This window comes from Camelus dromedarius, chromosome 33 (assembly GCF_036321535.1).
Source record: "Camelus dromedarius isolate mCamDro1 chromosome 33, mCamDro1.pat, whole genome shotgun sequence".
Classification (NCBI taxonomy): domain Eukaryota; kingdom Metazoa; phylum Chordata; class Mammalia; order Artiodactyla; family Camelidae; genus Camelus; species Camelus dromedarius.
In genome coordinates, this window is record NC_087468.1 from 8,516,317 (window position 1) to 8,533,710 (window position 17,394).

General features: G+C 50.5%; 1 protein-coding gene across 1 annotated transcript in view; it reads left to right on the forward strand.

Annotated features, from left to right (window-relative positions):
• RFX8 (regulatory factor X8) overlaps nt 1–17,394 on the forward strand; it is a 47,670-nt gene that overhangs the window by 15,503 nt on the left and 14,773 nt on the right. The window contains 5 exon segments of the mRNA XM_031441077.2: nt 7,227–7,290; nt 12,850–12,960; nt 13,525–13,602; nt 15,407–15,520; nt 16,527–16,677. Coding sequence (XP_031296937.2) covers nt 7,227–7,290; nt 12,850–12,960; nt 13,525–13,602; nt 15,407–15,520; nt 16,527–16,677 — 518 coding nt within the window.

Below are 17,394 nucleotides of genomic sequence, written 5' to 3' on the forward strand. Positions count from 1 at the left end.
AGAGATAAACTCTGCAGGGTCACCTCAAAGCTACCCTGGACACCCTGGGTCACAAGTCCTGTTAACTTCCTTTTCAGGTTCCGCTGGCCCCCTTTTTGGTTACTGATGTTTCCTTTAAGCCCTGGTTATATCAGGACTGTTTCCATGGGTCTCGGGTGGCCTCCCTCTCCTCCACCTCACCTCTCTCTAAACACAGCCACGAGACTCATCTCCCCCAGATTCTGCCTTTTCTTTGTCTCTTTCTTGCTCAGAAACACTCAGGTGCTAACTCTTACCTCCTGCATAAGAACTGCGCACCCCCTTCCCAGACTGGTGTCGGTGCCCCAGTTCCTCCCTTCTCCGCTCTCCGACCGTGTGGCTCACTCCTTCCCAGTATAAACCACCAGTCTCAGCCATATTCACCGTCCTCTGAGTATGTCAAGTATGGCTCTGTCTCTGCTCCCATCATCCTGTCCTTCCGTGAAGTCATTCTGTCTTCTCTCTGTCTAACTGAACCTCCCTGAATCCTGTCCCTTTCCTCGGACATGCCTCAGGGACCACCTGCTTCGTGGACCCACCCCCAGCAGCTCCAGCTCCAGTGAATGCCCCTCCTCCGCTCTCCCACGCCATTCCCTGGCTGTCTACACATCAGTGTTTCCTCTTCATTCGTAAACTCTCCATTGAGCCTTCATTTGGCATAAATAGAGGACCGTGTATCCCAAGGAGCCAAAGCCAATCTTGGCCTCACTTCTGTAATTATGAGGAGCGCGCCTGTCACCCTCAGAGGTGTTCTGGTTTGGACAATAAGTTATAACAAACGGTACGGTCACCTTTTATGTAAGGTTCCCTGGGTTGTAAGGCACCTGCCCAGCGGAGCCATGAGAAGCCACCCACATAGCCAAGATGTGGACCCTTCTCTCCGATAGTGTCATAGGGGAGGTGGATGTACATTATGTTGATGCCAGGTGTACTGGGATGGATGTCAGAAGTGTGGAAAAGGTCCCATGAGGACTTGGAGACAGAGAGCACCATCCTGGGCAGGCGATCATGGGGCACCCGGGAGAGGGGCGTGCCTTGAGCTAAGCGGTGCAGGACAGATTGGAATGTGGACAGACGGAGAGGGTGGCGAGAGGGGACGTCCAGGCTCAGGGAGGACCGTGAGCAAGGACAGAGGCTTGCAGCTGTGAGGAAGCATGGTGATGGAGGGGAGGACAGCCTTGAATTGGATGCTGGGGCGGGGGGTGTCCGTGAGCCTTCGGAGACCTCCTCCGGGAAGCAGGGTGGTCCCATCACAGGAACTTCTGCAAGACCAGGAACCGCGGAGCTGGCTTTGTCCCCAGCGCTGCCTGGAGGCACAGTGTCGGTCCTGAAATAGCTGCTCAGGGATGGAAAACTTGGCGTTAGGGCTCAAGGGGACCAGACCGGGAGGAGCGAGTGGCGCCGGGCGGGAGGCGGTCCCGAGGCTGCGCAGTCCGTCCGCTGAGCGCCTGAGCCAGAAAGGAGGCGGGGCGGCAAGCGCGGTGGAAGCAGGGTCTTCAGATGGTTGAGTTGTGTCAACAGGAGCCGCAGAGCCAACGCAGCCTGTCCCGCCGACACCTCTCAGGCGTCACTGTTGTCTGCTGCCAGCCAGCTCTTCCTCTTATGTCTCCTATTCATGCCTTAGTCACGAAGATGGAAAAATCAGAGCAGCAAAAATGGGGAAGTTGGGGAACGGGGAGTAGAAGGGGGAGAGACTGGATTCAGCTGGAGCTGGAACTTTCCGGGTGCACCTGCGTCCTCTAACTTGCTCAAAGTCTGGACCCAGAACATATCTGTTTGCCCAGAGTACCCAGCAGGCGGTGTGGAGAGCCCTGCACACACACACACACACACATATGTGCGCGCGCGCACACACACACATAAGCTCAGCTTTTCCGACTTAGCATGTCACAGGCCTTTAAAGAACCTCTAAACCCTGGCCTTCCCCAGTCGGCGTCTTTGTTCCTTCTGCCTCTGACCCTGTGCCAGCTGTTAGCTCAGGGGCTGCCTGGGCGGCCTCGGCCCACCACGTCCTGGGCAGTGGGTCCACAGCCCTAAGAGCAAAGCAGAAAAGGCCCGGGTTTGTCTTTCAGACATAGCACCCCTAGGGGGGCGAGTGGGTGGTTGTGGACACCGCAGACCTGAGATGTCAGAGCCCCCGGGGGTCCCTTGGAGCCTCCCTCCTCCAGCCTGAGCTTCTCCTCCCGTCTGTACCCCTGTCCCCCGGAGGCCAGGCCCCCTGCCCACAGGGCTTGCTGAGCCCCCGCCTCAGTTTCAGGTAATCAGGTCTCCAAGCTGCAACCCGCTTTTTGGTCTTGTCCACTCTGCTCTGCAAGGCTGGTCAGAGCTTGTCAGGGTGAAAAAAACAGGCATTGCCTAGTTGTTGATAAACAGCTCAAAAAACAGGCATGGAGGATTCCGCCCTAGGCTGTGCCCTCTCTTGGGAAGGTTTTAAAAGCAAGTGATGCTCCCCACCTCGGGAACGTGGGTGCTTTCTCGTCTGCCCAGAGCATCCCTCACATGCCCGCCTCCAGCTGAGACGCCCATACGATGCCACATGCTGTTCGCTGAGAAAGCCCGGCTCCCAGGGGCTGTCACCTCAGGACGGTGAGTGGGAACCAGCTAGACCCTCGAGGCATCCCGCCAGGTCACTGTGTTGCAATCAAGTCGTTCGTAGGATCTAATGGGTCAGGACAGAGTTAAGGCGTATGAAACCATCAGCCCCCAAGGTGGAAAAGGATGAATCCACGCCGCTCAGCTAAGCTGTTTTAAAAATGGTTGTTCTTTCCCACTATAAGTTTCAAAGCCCCCGCGGCTCCCTGTGTCCTTGTCTGCATCCATTGTTGTCACACGTGTCTCTTACAGGGCGGAGTAGCAGACACGGTGATGGCTTTAGCTCTCTGAACTTTTCTTGTTTCCCACATGTAAAATGGGGGTGATAATGAATTCTCAGCCACTCCCTCACGGATCGCTGTGAGAACTAAGGTGGTACAGGTGAGGCACGTCGCAGCGGGTAAATGCTCGGTACATGTTAGTGATTCGTAGCATTGGGATAATCAAAATTACATTAAAGCTTTTTGCAACCATTATGACACCTGTCCTGATGTGAATACACGTATTTACTATTTAACTTTAGAAGCAAAAATATTCATCAAGTTGAGGGTATGTTCTCATCAAAACCCAAATAATTAATTCATACGCTTTGAAGGTAAAAAAAATTGAAGTCAGATCCTTCCTTGACCGGAAGATGAAGCACCTTCCCGCTGCAGTCGGACCCTAAACAAGTCCGGGACAAGAATTAGGTTTTATTGCATTTTTATCCTCTTACCTTTGTAATTGCTTCAAGTCGTTTTACTGCTGTTAGAATCATTTGCGAGGGCAAGTTAGGATGCCAAGATGATGTAAACAAAAGTCTGGATCAATGACAAATGATGTCAGAACCTGAGAGTGTGAACGCAAAGGGGGCTTGGATGAAAGGAAGTTAAAGGCCAAAAAGCAGATTCAGTGAACACGACGTTTGAAAGACTTTATGGGAAAAAAATAATGGATGTGTTGTGTGCCTTGTAACTGTGTCTCAGTTCTCTTTACGGTGGACCCGCTCTCAGCCAAATTGATCGTAAAAACTAACTGAAGTGAAATGTGGTTTCTGTGCTGTGTCTGCGCTACACTGAGTGAAGGGGGCAGCTTGCAGGGCCCGGAAGAGACCTCCCTCCGTCTCCTGGCGCGAGGCCCAGGGAGAGTCCTCTACCCTTCATGCACGCCCTGGGGGCTTTGCAGCCACTGTTAGGGAAGGTTATAGGCCCTGGGAGCTGGAAAAGGTCTTGGGGGGTTATCAGACCCCATCGTCCTCGTTTGTAGGGTGGAAATGAAGGCTTTCAAGCTCAAGAAGCCCACAGAGCGAGACAAGAATGCCCGTTCTCCTGTGGGGCCCTGCACGGCCTTCTTCCCCAGCTGGCCCTGCCCTTTCCCCCCGGGTTAAATCCTGACCTCCAGGGCCCGGCCTGGCTGGAGCCCCTAGAGCTGGAGCTGAGGGGGCAGCGCACAGGGAACCCAGGTGGCCTCCCCGGGCCAGCTCACCTCAGGGTCCTTCCCGCGCCCGGGGCTCCAGACTTTTTCTGTGTCGTCATGACTGGGCACCTGAGCACCTCAGGCCTCGGAGGACGGAGGAGGGAGGCCCCCTCCACAGCCAGGACGGCCCTGGGTGTTTGATGTGGTTTTCTTGGAGCCCTGTTTGCACAGTGATTGTGCTCTTGGTCACAGTCTGATAAACGTCCCAGAGGACTGACTCAGAACTGCACGTGACACGGGGCAGAGACCCCCAGAACACAAGGCCGTCCTGGCTGGACCCTGAGGGCTGAAACTGTCACCTCCGGTGCTGGCGTGGCCTCCCCACCCTGACTGCCCCTCCCCTCGGCGGGGAGACCCCGTGGGCGAGCCCCAGCCTACCGCAGTCTCCCCTTCCCGCCTGGCCGAGGCCTGCAGAGCTCATCCCGCCCAGCCGGCCTGGTCCTCGGGCGCCGACGCCCTGGACCGGGACCTCCGCGGCCCTCCCCCCGCCGCCGGCCCGTCTCCAGCAGCGATGCTCTGCTGAACTGCCCTGCAGCCCCACTCCGACAGGCCACCCTCTTCTCCCGTCCATATTTTCACACATCTTTGCTTGCAAGGGGCCCTGAGACTAGGTGGTTTTTACAATAAATAATTAGACTCTTCTTCACCCCACATGTTGACCGTGTTGCGAGCCGCTGACTGGAACTCGGGCAGTCCCGAGCTGGGGAGAGCCAGCCTCTCCGGTCCTGGGAGCGAGCCAGCGGTCGTCTAACAGATGACCGAATCTCTGCAAAGTTGACACATTTTCTGTCTCCCGTGATTGTTGTTTCAATGGGTAAAATCCCCCAATCAAAGGCCACAAAATCGCGGTCTCCCCAGTGAGGATGGCGCCTTGTGTCCCCTCGTCTGCCACACACAGGCCTCCGAAGGTCAGGAAGGCCTTTGTCGGTCTTCCTTGTAACAGCGGGGAGGGTGACACCACCTCCTTTCAACGGCTGTTCAACTAAACTCATACCGTGCGTTGGACACATGGCAGAAACTTGGGAGTTTCCCTTACGAATCCCAAATAATCATCACTCTCAGTGGGTTGACCTCCGAAGCTACAGAGTCAGGGTTAGTGGGGGGAGGGCACGTGATACGTCGAGGGATTCCGTTGTCCTTTAAGTCAGAAGCCAGACCTTCCAGCTTCCAGATTCCTGTTTCTGAGTGTCCAAAGGAATGTCCCCGAAGACTGCCATCCTCATCCAAAGAGTTTAGTAAGTCCTGTCCAAGTACGAGGTTGTGACAAGTGCCACCCAAAGCAGGCTGGCTCTTCAAAGGGCAGCTCTTGTGAGCTGCTCAAGCTGCCAGCGTATAAGGCCTGACAACTGTTGAGCTAACACGAGAGTAGGGTGGGCCCCCGACATAGTTCCCCCAACACCCACACCCCCTCCTTCAGCCAGAGCAATGTCTTTGCAGTTATCTATGTAACAGCTTCTGTCCTCTGTGACAGACAGACGTCGGCTGTCACGATCACAGCTCCATCCACCAGGACCTAGCGCCGTGCCTGACACACGAGTAGACACATGATGAATATTTGACGCATGAATGAGGAATGGGTGGCCGGGAGGATGGATGGATGAAGCAGAAGAGATTCATGGTCTTGCATCCATTTTCCAAAGGAGACGTGTCAGGAGCAACAGGTGAACAGGACACGAGGTCGTAGAGAAACTGGTCTCCCTCCAGTTTAGTTGCAGAAAGCCTCACTGGTGACTTTTCAAACATCTCTTACAGGCTGGGGAGCACATTTTTCTACTTAAGTTCCATTTCTATTAGCCTTTGATTCCAGGAACTTTCGTTTCTGTCATCTTCTTGTCTTCTTTCATTTTTTTTATGATTTGTTATTTTTGTTGATATAATGCCTCGGAATCTTTGTGGCAATGGGCTGTTCATGAATTTCACCTGGAGAAACTCCATCATTGTCCACACCCACCCAAGATGTCACTGAGACGGGACAAGCAGATCTCCTAAGACATTTCAGTTCTGCCTTTAGCTTTCCTTGTATCATCCATCCATCCATCCATCCATCCATCATCTTCTGTCTCCTCCAGGTTGAACAGATCGCACGTCCTGAAACCCTTTTGCCATCAAGCAGCCCAAAGTACCATTCCCGTTGTGAGAACAACTCTTCCTGAAAGATGAAGAGGGTGGCTTTTTTGTGGGTGTGTAGCCAGATCCTGTTTTGAAATAGAATATTATGCAGAAACATTGATCAGATGGGTATCAAGTATTCTGCCCACATTTCCATGACTTGGGTTGGAGAATGGACTGACCCAAACCTTCAGAAGAGAGCTCCTGGGGCTTTCGGGAGGCTGGGAGTAGATGGAGGCTCTTCCTGTGTGAGATGAAAACTGTTTGCCTCCAATCCCACCCCATCCTTGGCCATCCCTGCCTTGCTTCCAGAAGCAGAGCGTTAGTCCGCTACCTTCCTCTCTGTGTGTTTGCATGGGGTTGAAACAGTCAGCTGTGAGGACACGTTTTGGAGTGGATGGAGCTCTGGGGATGGTGGGGAAACTAGGCAGCAGACGGCACCACCTCTGGCATCTGGAAGATGCACGTTTCCTGTGCACGGTGGGGGTCCCTGAGCTCTCAGTGTCCCAAGTGTCCACAGTTAAAGGGGAAATGCACCACACCGCACGGATAGCACTGAATCTGTTCTCCAGAACACAGATGTCTCCAGTACGCTCTGTGAATCCAGGAGGCGTGGTGAGATGAACGTACATCTTAACCGTGGACTCTCAGGCTCCTTGTTCCGCGAAGGTGCCATGCTACCGCCGTCCACTCAGAGGATGTCACCATTTCTGAGTTGATTGTTTTAAAAGCCCCCAAATCGGAAAACATAAGACTTCATTTCCATGATTATTCTTTTCTCACCGGAGCAAGTTCTACCCAGAATGACATCGTATTCTTATTTCTGAAGGGAATAAACCTTAAAAATAAATACATGGTTGTCCCAGTTATAGATTTTTTTAAACTCTAAGCAGGTGATAATCACCAGTTGTGGAGAGAAACTTGGGGAGGGGGGCTCTCAAATAAAAATTGTCCCCCCCACCAATAAACCTCCCTGGAAAAGAAACTCTATTCTTGTGCTCAGAAACAGGTGTCTTACTAAAATTATTTCTCTGTTGTCTGTTATGTCACAGTGGAGACATCGCTGCCTTTGAAAAATCTACTAATTATAACAGCATCCTCCAAGAAGAAGGAGCAGTGAGTGTTGAAAAAAATAGATTTACTATAATAGACCCTGGAATATTCAGTAATTGCTTAGTTAGATGCAACAGTTTTCCTGTGTGTGACATTCTTTTTTTCTTTTAATTACAGTATAGTCAGTTTATAAATGAACTTATTTACAAAGCAGTAATATTTTTGGTGGGGGGAGATCATTAGGTTTACTTATTTATTTTTAGAGGAGATACTGGGCACTGAACCCTCAGATGTTCTTATTAAGTGCAGCGCTTAGCCACTCGCCCTCCCACCAGGACTGTTGCGTGCCCACTGTGCCTACGCACTCTGCTGGGACAGAGGAGGTCCCTGTCCTCGGGAGCCCACTGCTTAGCTGCACATCAGCTGTGAAACTGTGTTTCTTTTGCTCTGATTAAAAAAGGATGCGTAGATTATTAGCAAGAAATCGGAGAAAGTGTCTCTAATGACATTTATAGCTCTTTGATGGGGACAGCAGAGCTGTGAACGGCTAATCTGTGACATCACGGGGTGAACTGTACTTTGGTGGCCAAGACAACATGATAGCACTTGGAAGCAGTCTTGGTGACCAGTGTCACTGAGGGGCCCACCTTTTAAAGGCCCACCTCTTGAGGGCTGAGTGGGATGTGAAAGAAAACAAACAGAAAACATCCCCTCGGTACTTGAAAACAAGACAGGTTCATAGCTGGGAAGCTCAGACAGACATGAAGGCTACCCGCGTGCTGTTGGGCGAGCCGTGCCCGCGGGAGGTGGTCTGGGAACTCCGAGGTGGGGGAGAGAGAGAGGTTGTGGGCCAGAGTAATCAGGGAAGACTTCATGGAAGAGGTGGCCTGTGTTTTGTCTCCTGTTGCTGCTGTAACAAACCAACACAAATTTTATGACTTAAAACAACACAGACTCATGATCTGACACTTCTGGAGGCCACAAGTCTGACTAGTTCTCACCAGGCTAAGACCAAAGGGTCAACAGAGCTCTCTTCCTTCTGGAGGACCTGGGGGAGAATCTCCTTGCCTTTCCTGAGGCTGCCGTCATCCTTGGCTGGGGCCCCTTCCTCAGCCAGCAAAGGCAGCCAAGGCAGGCTGGGTCTGTCTCATGCCACCCTCGCTCAGGTTTTCTGCAGCTGGGAAAGGCTCTCTGCTTTTAACAACCCTTGTGATTACCCTGGGGCCAGCGGGAGCATCCAGGATAAAGTCTCCCCGGCTCCAAATCCTTAACCTTCATCACATCTGCAGAGTCACTTTTGCTATGTAAGGTTCCAAGGATTCCAGGATGTGGGCATTTTTTCCTGCACATATATTTTTATTTTAACTTAAAAAATTTTTTTCATTGACGTATAGTTGATTTACAATGTTGTGTGTGTTTCAGGCATACAGAGAAGTGATTCAGGATTTTTTGTTTGTTTGTTTTTACTTGTTTAATAAATATTCATTAGGCATCTATTTGATGCCAGGGACAGGGCTAAGTACTCATGATACCACCGCAATGCACAGGTCACAGATACGGTGCAGACATGTGCAGGCGGAGCAGGCATGAGTCTCCCACAAACTTAAGTAGCATGAAATGTGTTCTCTGTAGGTTTAAGCCTGACTCTGAGCCTCTGTACTGCAAAGGGGGTGGGAAATTCAATTCTTGTCATCACTGTGGCTTAATCTTCAAATGCAAAAATGTCCACTCATTTTTGCATCAGTCTGCACTAGTTACCAATGAGATGGTCCCCTTAGCTCAGGAGACTGCAGGTTCCATCTGCACCTGAAGCTGTGCAGTCTTCTGCAAGACAAGGAATCCTTGTGTCCAAGTCTTTTTTATGATTATAGGACTGTGTAGAAACTCATGCCTTTTCTGAGATAATTTTTTTAGACATTTAAGATAATTGGTAGTTTGACTAGAAATATATATTAATAACAAATACTAAAATATGGCATAATGTGGTCATGTGATTCACTTATTGAAATTACCTTTATCATCTCAGTAAAAGATACCTCTATTTTTTTCAAGTAACAATTCTTTCTTGGTTGGTAAAAAAAATTTATATTCTATCAGTATATATATATATATATATACACACACACACACACATATATGTATAAATATACTTTTTCAGATTATTTCTCATCATAGGTTACTATAAGATATTGAATATAGCTCCCTGTGCTGTACAGTGGGTCCTTGTCATTTATCTATTTAATATATAGTAGTGTGTATCTGTTAATCCCAAACTCCTAATTTATTTCTCCCCCCAGCTTTCCCCTTTGGTAACCATAGTTACCAAAACTATGTGAGTCTATTTCTGGTTTGTAAATAAGTTTATTTGTATCATTTTTTTTTTTTAGATTCTACATGTAAGTGATACAATATGATACTTGTCTTTCTTTGACTGACTTAATATGATAATCTCTAGGTCCATCCATGTTGCTGCAAATGGCATTATTTCATTCTCTCTTTTTTTTTTTTTTTTTTTGGCTGAGTCACATTCCATTGTGTGTACACACACACACACACACACACACACACACTCACACACACACAGCTTCTTAATCCAGGCATCTGTCAGTGGACATTTAGATTGTTTCCATGCCTTGGCTTTTGTAAATTGTGCCACTATGAACATTGGGGTGCATGGATCTTTTCAAATTAGAGTTCTCTCCAGATACATGCCCAAGAGTGGGACTGCTGAATCATATGGTAACTCTATTTTCAGTCTTTTTGAGGACTCTCCATACTGTTCTCCGTAGTGGCTGCACCAGTTTACATCCCCACCAGTGGTGTAGGAGGGGTTCCCTTTTCAGGATGTGGACATATTTGAGGGGCTGTTATTCTGCCTGTCACACTGCCCTTGAGCTGGTCCTGGAGGGGTCACTGAGATCTTGAAGGTGCAGCATGCATTCATGCTGGGAGGTGTGTGGCCAGTGAGGACCAGAAGTGAGGATGTCGGGGAGCAGTAGGCTATGTGTGAGGTCCAGATGGTGGACAGCTTGTCAGTGCCTGGCTGAAGAATTTGGATGTCACCCAAGAGGCTGTAGGAAACCACTGAGGCATATTCATAAGGAGAATGGCAGGATATGTTTGCTTTGGGGGTGATAATTCTGGGAACGGCGTCTTCAAGAATGCAGGAAGGAGAATTGATGGAGTAACTCAAGGGAGGCAGATGGTGCCTGGAAGGGCAGGTGAAGACAGGAAGGGTCCTCCATCATTTCTCCAGGGGCTGACACTCAGTATGTGCTCACTGAAGGTTGCTGGAATAAATGAATGATAGTAACTCCAGTGATATTTCTTGGATCTGCTGAAAATCCCCAGCTGCATTTAATACACTCCAAAAATCTAAGTAGGATTTCTCACTTTTTTCTTCCTCACTTTGCTGAATTTTCTCTCTAGAATGATGGGAATGCCCCTAATTCTTTCCTAAAGGCCTCCTCCTGCAGGGACGCAAGCTTTAGCAGTTCTGTCCCACGTGCTCGCTTACTTTAGATTTCTGGTGGGTTTTATTATAAAGAAAAGATTTCAGTTTGTGATTTTCTTTTTTTTTTTTTTTTTTAGATGAATCTACCCTTTATTTTGGTGGGGAGGGGTGGGTAATTAGGTTTGTTTGTTTATTTATTTATTTATTTCTAAATTTATTTATTTTTAAATGGAGTACTGGGGACTGAACCCAGGACCTCATGCATGCTAAGCACACACTCTATCACTGAGCTATACCCTTCCCCAATTCACAATTTTCAGTTTTTTGGGTTTTCTTTTTTTCTGAAAGATTAGTGTTTTTCACAGGAAGGCGTGGACTTCAGGAGCACATGAATTTGCTTATCGTCATTTGTCATAATAGCTTACTTTTACGTTCTTACAATGCTACGTTTTCAGATGACTTCTGAACAGGTGAAACTGTGATGTATCTGAAATCAGAATTCTGAAAGTTGCCAGATTGGAATGGTGGGATTTCGGCAGAGTTAGGCCGGATCAGTCTGCCCGGAGCTGCAGTTTCAACTCGAGGTGGCTAAGCCTCACTTGGGAAGCTGGTTGAAATGATAGATTTCTGGCCTCCTGTGACGTGGGAGGGCCCTGGCGATGTGAACATCGAGTGCCCCCAGAAACGCTGACGTGGTTGGTTTCAGGACCACACTTGAGAAACACTGGCTGCGGTAACGGCAGCATCCACATCACGAGAACGCTGATGATCGCGGGAGGTCAGGCCGTGCTGCGGGGAGGATGGGCGGAGGTGGACCGGGCTGTGTAAGAGGGCAGCCCAGGGCTGGAAATGGGGATGCCTCGGTTCTGCTCCAGTAGACGCCTTGGTGGTGCGGCCAGGGAACTCCATGAAACAGCCCCATCCTTCCTGACCACCAGCCTGAGCATCACTCCCCTCACCCCACTCATACTGGACGTGTCCCCATCAGACGACCTCAAATGAAGCCAGCGTTCTAAAGTCGTAGGAATGAGGGTGGAAGCCCCCAGTGGAAACCAAACAGCCCCCAGTGGAAGGACCCCCTTTGAGCTGTCACCTTTCTGTGCCACTGTTTGTGTGTTTATTTAGACATCTGCACTCTGCTTCCTTCTAAAGATACTAGGTATTATTGACTTGGCATCTTCACAGTATTTGGTGTGTAACGTGCATCTTTCCAGGGAGAGGGCCAGCTGCTTTCCTCAAACGCTCAAAGGGGTTCAGTACCACAAAAGAGTTAAGAAGTACAGATTTTAGGTCACTAAGAAGACTTTTGACTGTGACCCTAAATTCCTCTGACCCTCAGCTGATCAGAGAAGGTGGAAGCCGCCGGGGGCTGTTCTCGAGTGCGTGCAGTGCTCTGAGGATGGCAGCCGAGTGCACCCCTGGCCCAGGGTGGGCGCAGGCGGGTCAGAAGGCAGCGCAGCGTGGCAGCCTGCACAGTTCAACCTCCAACTCTGAGGGGTGGTTTTTACCTACTCTATTAAAATGGAAATTATTCAAAAGAAGTCCAGGGAAATCCTGAAGAAATCATTTAAAATAAAATCGATGGCCATCATTCAAGCCAGGAGTGGCCATGTCTTCCCTTGTCCGGAGGGGACAGCAGCACAGATGACACGTGGCAGGAATGTTGAGTTTACTTTCTGCCACACTGCCTTTTTCTGTCCTTGGTGGACACGTTTTGCCATTCTATTATCTGTTCTTCTAGAGGAAGGTCTGTGCCGCACATCTTCCTTGTTAGTTAGACCCTGAGATTTTTTATATGACAAACCATTTCTACAACACAGGTATGGTGATCCATGTAGGATATGGTTTTAGTTCAAGGAGGGACAACTACACAGACAAGAGCTGTAGAATGTATTTATGGCGTTAAATTTTCTGTAGGTAAGATTTTTATTGTACGGTACTATGCAACAATTTTCATACACGACCCCAAGAGTGTAATGTATGGAATCCTACCTCCTCCCTGCTGACTGCAGTACAGAGACAGAGAGGAAGGTTAGTGTCATTTACAATGAAATAAGAGGGAGAAGTTGCTGGGGTCAGTAATGCGTCCAGAGGCTTAGATAAAAGGTTAACCTAGAGTAGTAACATAATGATTACACGGTTTAAAGAAATAATCCCCGTGTTTTTAGTGTGACAGTCGTTCACCGATAAAGACAGACCCCGCTGGACCACCTCTGTCTGAGTTCAGGAGATGCCCATTCTGGGAGCAGGAGCTGGCCAAGAAGTACTCCTGCACAACGGTGGGTCCGCACGCCCCGGGGAGACGCAGCTGTGGTGCCGTGGGTGGCGGGGGCAGGGAGTGTCCTCTTGTTTTGCCTGTGATCGTGCTTGTAGCAGGTGGAGTGATAATGGCTTCTCCCAGACCCGTGAGGACCAACAGTCCCTCCCGGGCTGGGTGGCGGTCAGGAAATTCAGGTCCTCCCCTCCCATCCCCGGGACCACGGACCCTTCTAGGGTGAGGGCCTCCCCGTGACGGAGCAGGGGCAGATTCGTGGATTTCCTCAAAACTGAGACTTGGGGGATTTGGAGCAGGGAAATCGGGGTTTGGAGAGAAAGAGGTCAGCGATCGCTGGCCTTTAGAGTGGTCGGTGCAGACCCTGGCCACACATGAGTTATGACACTAAAAATGAAGCTGCATCAGTCTTAGGCCTGTGACTAACGCCACGCGGCCCTGGGAAAGCGCTCGGCCGCTATCACGTCCGAGTTGCACCACAGACCACGGCACGGGGCTCAGAAAGGCCTTTGAGGAGCAGGTCATTCTGGAAGGGGGCTGCAAACCGAAAGACTCTCCGTGTCCTTCCCAGCTGGCCTTTCTTGCTGACAAATACTGCGGCTACTGCCAAGACGTTTTACAAAATGTGAGGAACCAAGACCTCGAGAAGGTAGGCTTGTGTCTCCAAGCTCCGAGCAGGTATGACTCATTACTAACCTTTCTACTTGAAAAGACCCCTCAGGGGGCGTCTGGTGGGAATTCACTGCCCCGCAGTGCTCACAATGCAGCTACTTTACAGCCGGTGAACTCTGGAAGGTGGTATTTTTATTCCGTTTAGCCATTTGGAAATTTTCCAAGGTGCTCATGTGGATAACTTTATGCTTTAAATATAAACTCAGCTTTTTTTTAGACCCTAATTCCAGCTGATCGTGAATAAAGGAGTGGTAACACGATTTACCCTGGAATTTTCAGGGGTGCTGTGGACACGTGCTAACTGAAAGGGAAGTAGGACTCGGCAGCCGGGGCCTCTGACGTGGGTATCACAGTGATTGGATTTTATTCTAGAATCAGGTGTGGAAAACAGGAATAAATTTTTTTAGTGTCCTGAATTCTGTCTTCTGCCATATAAAATGAAAATCCACGGAAATAAGCATGCATTTTGGGGTTGTTTTTTTTTCGGTTGTGGGGAGGTAATTAGGTTTATTGATTGATTTGCTCTTAGAGGAGATACTGGAGATTGAGCCCAGGATCTCATGCATGCTAAACACACGCTCTACCACTGGAGCTACACCCTCCCCGCTAAGTGTGCATTTGAACGAAAGGTTTTCTGAGGCTTCAGAGTTCTAAGCACTTCAGCTTTGTGAGATAACTCATCAGCGCGAGAACACCCTGAACCTAGCATCAAGCACTGGCGTGAGGGAGGGACCGTGCTGTCTTCGGGGTGGCCCCTGGCCGATGGATGCAGTGTTATGAATGTCCGCTGTGTCCTTCTCCCTTCATTTCCTCGTCCAGTCCTGACTCCATCCCCCCCTGTGACCAGCTCTGTTTCTGGAACTAGGAAGCTGTTCCCCAGGAGGCTTGAGCAGCATATAGTCTGGGGCTGAAAGGCACAGGATGAGCCAGTGAACATGATACAGTGTGGCACGTCCTCGAGCAGCAGTGTGATTGACTGGACTGTCCTGGGTGCCAGGGGAAGAGTACTGGGGATGGCTGGAGGGCGCTCCCCAGACGAGGCCGTGTCCCCCCGACCCTCACAGAAAAGCAGAAGTTCAGTGGCCTCAAGATGGGGTGGGAAAGGGGTTCCAGGTAGAAACAATGGTGCAGACAGAGGCGGCAGGAAGTTCCCGGGCGTGACATGACAGGCGGGTCGCCAGGACCAGATTTTATTCTCTCCAAAGGAGAGAAGCCAGAGGGGAGGTGGCAAGGTAGGCTGGCACTGGAAAGGGCCTCCCCTGCCCTGGGAAGCACTCTGATTCATTGAGAAGACGTGGGTTTGCCTTGACATGAGGTCACTGGGAGGGTGGTGGGAAGGGGGGAGGAGGTGGGGAGGAGGGAGGGCTGGCTCTGGAGCAGTGACAGTGACTTCAGAGAGAAAGCGGGATAAATTAGAGAAATATTTCTGAAGCAGACGCCTCGGAATAAGATGATGGTGAGGGAGTGAGCAGAGGAAATTCATTCTGAACAGTGGCCTGTGCCCCTGTGGCCCAGTCCTCATCCTGGTACAGACAACAGGAGCCCCTTGTGGTCAGAGATAGCCTTCCTTCCCGAAAACTGCCTCAAAAGACGTTCCACGTCATCCCACCCACCTGGCAGGCGCTCTGTGATGGTTGCAGAACTGCTTCTAAAACACTAGACACAGCTTCACGTGGACTGGAACAGAGTCATCCCGTTGCCACTGGGGGCTGATCAGGTGTGCATGCAGGGCTGCTCTCCGCAGGCACACGCGTTCTCAGAGACACGCTCTTCTCCATCAGGTGGAGGACTCACTCACTTCCTTCTGGAAGTCCCTGCAGCAGGACACGGTCATGCTTCTGTCACTGCCCGACGTGTGCCAGCTCTTCAAGTGCTATGATGTGCAGCTGTACAAGGTGAGAGGACGTTGCTTTGGGTTGCTGGTCTGTATCCTTCCCAGAAATCAGTACCTGAGGCTGGGGTCCCAGCGGCCACCCGCTCTCCCTGCGGTGTCCCTGGACCCAGGCCTTCTGAGGAGTAAAGGATGGGGCCGGTGGACTGTGAGCCTCAGATGTTTCCCTGAAAGTTCACTTTCCTCTCTGAATTCAGTGAGAGCGTGGGTTTCCTCATGCAGAGAAAAAGCCAGGACACATGGTGACCTGTGGCTCCAGTGACCTGTGGACCCTGAGTGGAGCCAGAGTTCTTCCACTGGTATTTCAACAAAAGGGGACTTTTTAAAACGAGTAATTGAAACAGTCGCTTTGGATTATACTTCACTGCCCAGTTTGGTAGGTTTTTTAAGCTCTGTCTCTAGAGTGACTGTTGCAGTTTAGGGGTCAATTATACATAATTTCTGTGGTGGAAACATGCTCTCCCTTAGCTAGTCATGAACCTTTACCTTTTTTTTTATTGTTTGTTTTGGAGGAAGATAATTAGGTTTATTTATTTATTTTTAACAGAGGGCTTGGGGATTGAACCCAGGACCTCGTGTGTGCTAAGCACATGCTCCACCACTGAGCTGTACCCTCCCCGCTACCTTTTTATTTGATTATTTTTTAGGAAAAAAAAAAATCTGGTGCTTCCAGATTTTTAACGTAAAGATTGAAAACCGGAGGCTGGATTCCACCTTTAAATATTTTGATTTTACACCTATTGCCCCCTGACCCCCAGTACTGGCCGTCATTAGCATTTTTTAAACTTTTAAATCAGTTATCAGTATTTTAAAATCTTTGAAAGAAGACCAGTTCCGGCCACTCCAGCCTGTGTCCGGCACAGTGGGCCGTGGCCGGGGCTGCGTGGTGGCCGTGCCCTCAGCGAGTGGGGTCCTTTCTGTCTCCGCTGTGGCTCCTGTGACCTTTAGCCCCTTGTGAGCAGGGCCACCTGCTCTGGCCGCCGTTACGCGTGTGGGCACTTCTGTTGTAGGGGATTGAGGACGTGCTCCTGCGTGACTTTCTGGAAGATGTGTCCCTTCAGTACCTAAAATCTGTCCGGTTATTTAGCAAGAAGTTTAAGCTGTGGCTTCTCACGGCTCTGGAAGGTTTCCCAGCCCTCTTACAGATCTCCAAACTCAAAGGTAGGTTTCCATGAAAAACCTAAAATCTGTGAGAGCAGGTGGCATGAGTGTCCTCTCCCGTCTGCCTTCCCTGACGCCTGGCCTCTTCACGTCTCCCGGCTCTCCCTGTGGTGCCGGCAAGAATGCTGGTCCATCCACACCCCTTACCCTTCCCCGTGCGAGTCACAGCAGGGCCCAGGGGATGGAAGGTGGGGATAGGCGAGGGGAGGCTGGTGGGGATGGGAGGGGCAGTCGGAGTCCTGGGGTCCCCGCCCGCTCATGCAGGGTCGACGGGGCCCCGCCATCCTCCCGCCTCTCCGTGCTCCATGTGGGCTCCCGTGAGGCTCAGAGAGTATCACTCCCTCCGTAGAAATTCCTCCGTAACCTGACTTGCTCACGCCGGGGGTCCACACCCACGTGGTCCCAGTGTCCCCGCTGACTTTCCAGATCACTTTCCCCCTCCACCTGGATGCCGGGGCGGCATCCTTGAACACACCTGCTGTAGGCGTTGGCTGTTCGTCTGCTCGAAGCCTGCAGCGGCCTCTTGGTGGGAACCTGAGCCCTTCTGTGGGCTGTCCCAGTGTCTCCCTGAATCTGACCCCTTCATGTCGCCCCACGTCCGTGGCCCTTGTAAACTCCAGCCCACACCTGTTATGTGGACAGCATGTTCCATGGTCCTGGAAGTGCCCATTTCCTCCCTCCTGCCTTTGTGAGGTTTTCCCTCTTTGCCTGTAGTGC